The sequence below is a fragment of the Ceratotherium simum genome, chromosome 4 (genome assembly GCF_057802395.1).
Source record: "Ceratotherium simum simum isolate JZ-2026a chromosome 4, ASM5780239v1, whole genome shotgun sequence".
In the NCBI taxonomy this organism is placed as follows: domain Eukaryota; kingdom Metazoa; phylum Chordata; class Mammalia; order Perissodactyla; family Rhinocerotidae; genus Ceratotherium; species Ceratotherium simum.
Genome location: NC_141903.1, coordinates 1657947 through 1660485, shown reverse-complemented (window position 1 = coordinate 1660485; position 2539 = coordinate 1657947). Strand labels below are relative to the sequence as shown.

General features: G+C 59.2%; 1 protein-coding gene across 1 annotated transcript; it reads right to left on the bottom strand.

Moving 5' to 3' along the window:
* Positions 1–1347: 1347 nt before the first annotated feature.
* Positions 1348–1814, bottom strand: CBY3 (chibby family member 3). Its single transcript, XM_014786204.2, has one exon. The coding sequence runs from the start codon at positions 1771–1773 to the stop codon at positions 1348–1350; it is 426 nt and encodes a 141-aa protein (XP_014641690.2). The 5' UTR covers positions 1774–1814.
* Positions 1815–2539: the final 725 nt, after the last annotated feature.

The window sequence follows — 2539 nt, the reverse complement described above, 5'->3', positions numbered from 1 at the left end:
TTTTATTTCATCATCACAACTACTTTACATATTTTTATTTAATCTATAGTAATATATAGAATTGTTAAAATACAAAAGAGCCTACTCAAATTTTTAAGCTTAGTGTCTAATGACGTTTTGTGTTGTTTTGCTGATTTAATTAAAAAGGCCACTATTATTATACAAAGTTAATGGTTTAGTAATCCCTAGTCTACTCTTGAAAGCAAGTTAGGCTGAGGCAGGACACCCAGTTCTCTCACAGGTTTCATAAGGCCCTAGGGAAATGGGTCAGAGTCCTACAGGGTTTAGGTTTGTGTGTTTCCGTGGATGCTGAAACGGCCTGCCTACATTGCAGGGTAAAGGCTGCAGGGACCAGTGTCATCACTCCGCTGTGCACCCGCATCACTCACAAGTACCACACACTCCCCATGGCACTTTTTATACAATACCTTGTGTGCAGGGCGGGGCGCGGGTATGTGTGGGGCGAAGCAGGCTTTCCATGTACCAGGAGAGAACACCGATCTAGAAAGGATTTAGAAGGAAATCCAAATCAGACACCTACAAGAGGAAAGGAGTGAAGCTGACCAGGAGGTGGCAGCCACAATTCAGCTCAAGGCAACTGCTGCTGGGCAGGACGAAGGTCCAGGGTGGCGAAGTCTTGTGGTTCTTCCAGAGAACACAGGAAATCTGGATTTCTGATGTGAAATCTCCAAATTCTTAAATGTTGGCAACTAACGCAAAATTTTAAAATAACGTGGGTGGAGCAAATCCTATCTGTGTACAAGATCAGCCCCAGAGAATGCTTATTTGTACCCAGGCTCGGACAGACCCGTCATTCTACGGAGGAGAAAAGGAGGCCTGTAACGGAGAAGGGACTCCCCAAAAGCCGCACAGCCAGGTGAGGGAGGCAGAGCGCAAAGTTTCAAGAAAGCTTCTTTCGGGGAACAGTTTCGAGGTCGTAAAACACACACAGCCTGAACAGAGGCTGAAACCCTCCCGCGCGCGCCTCGAGGCTGGGAGGGCCAAGTGCAAGGTCCCCGACTCGCCCGCCCTGCCCGCCTCACCGCACCCTGCATCCCTGAGCCCCGGTTCCGCTGCCTCCCGGACTTCGCCCTCCGTTCTTTGGGCCGAGAAGGCCATCGCCCGCCACTGCCTGCCATCGCCACCCCCCGGGCGCTGCCTGCTGCGAGCCGGGCTCCCACCCCAAGTTCCTCGCGAGCCGCACGCACACCGTCCTCCACGGCCCTATCGCACACCCCCGAGACCCGCTGCTAGCTGAGCGACGGTCCCCGCGGGCGCCCAGCGGGGACCCACCAGCCCCACACAGGCGGTGAGGAGCGAAGCACGCGCCACACAGGCTTTATTGCGTCACCGCGACTGCAGCGCGCGCGGCTCGAGCACGAGCACGCCGCCCGCCCCCTCGCGCCTGCGCATCCTCCTCTGCCAGGCTCGCGCCGCGGCCGCCGGGCCGGCCTCGGCGTCCAGCTTCTTCTCCAGCAGGTGCATGCGCGCCGTGGTCTCAGTCAGCATGTCCATGAGCAGCTCCTGCTGCAGCTTCAGGTAGTTGTTCTCCTCCAGCAGCGCCTGGCTCTTGACCCGCTGCACCTGCGCCTTCCAGCCGGAGATGGTCGGCGAGGACAGCGGCGGCCGCGACTGCACGGACGCGCCCTCGACCTTCCACTGGCCGCCGCGGAACACGAAGGCCTCGTCGCTGAGGCGCGTGCGCGGCGCGCCGTAGCTGAGGCCCAGCTCGGCCTGGCGCGTGCGGTGGTCCAGCAGGTAGAAGGTGGACATGGAGGAGATGCGGCGCAGCGGCGGGCGCCGCGGCGAGAAGCGCCTCGAGAAGTGGTCGGCCCAGAACTGCCGCAGCGGCTCCCACAGGCGGCTGGCGTGGCCCGAGGCCACGCACCCGAAGGCCTCCAGAGCGAGAGCCAGGAGGGCCTCGGAGGCCGCGCGGATGCCCGGAGCGGAGCCGCGAGGACGCGAGCGACCAGGGCTGTGCCCTTTCCTCGGGAGTCCCGGTGTCCTGAATGATGAAGGCGAGCCTGGGGCACTGGGGAGAAAGAATCTGGGTGAGCAGCCTGCTCAGGACGGGCTGACCCCTCAAACCACGAGGCCCGCTGGACCGGGCTTAGCCCTACGCTGCCGCTCGGAGCAAACCAGCTGCTGGCCAATAAGAAGCCCGACCCTGCGCACTCGCACTAGCAGCAGTCTCCCCGACACCACCTTCCCCAAAGACCACTGTTTGTCAGGCCCTGGGAACAGATACGCAGATGAAGGACTAGACTCCTGCTCTCTGGGCGGTGGGCAGCAGCTGGAAGGAGTTATGGGCCTGAAGGAGGGAATGATAGCAGAGACAAATAGGTACTTAAAAGATGCGCAGGACTTTGCCACGTAGATTGGGGGTGGATAATCGAGAACCTCTAGACAGAGTGAAGAGCCAGACAAGGCTTGTATGTTCCAGATGTGAGGAAGAGCTTGGGGTAGGTTTGGTGTAGGTGTACTCGACTGGGAATAGCAGAAGAGGAAGCTGGAGAGGGGGACCAGGGCACTGTACAGG

Coding starts and splice junctions, on each gene's coding strand:
- CBY3 (XM_014786204.2), bottom strand. CDS start 1,773: ATGTCCACCTTCTACCTGCTGGACCACCGCACGCGCCAGGCCGAGCTG.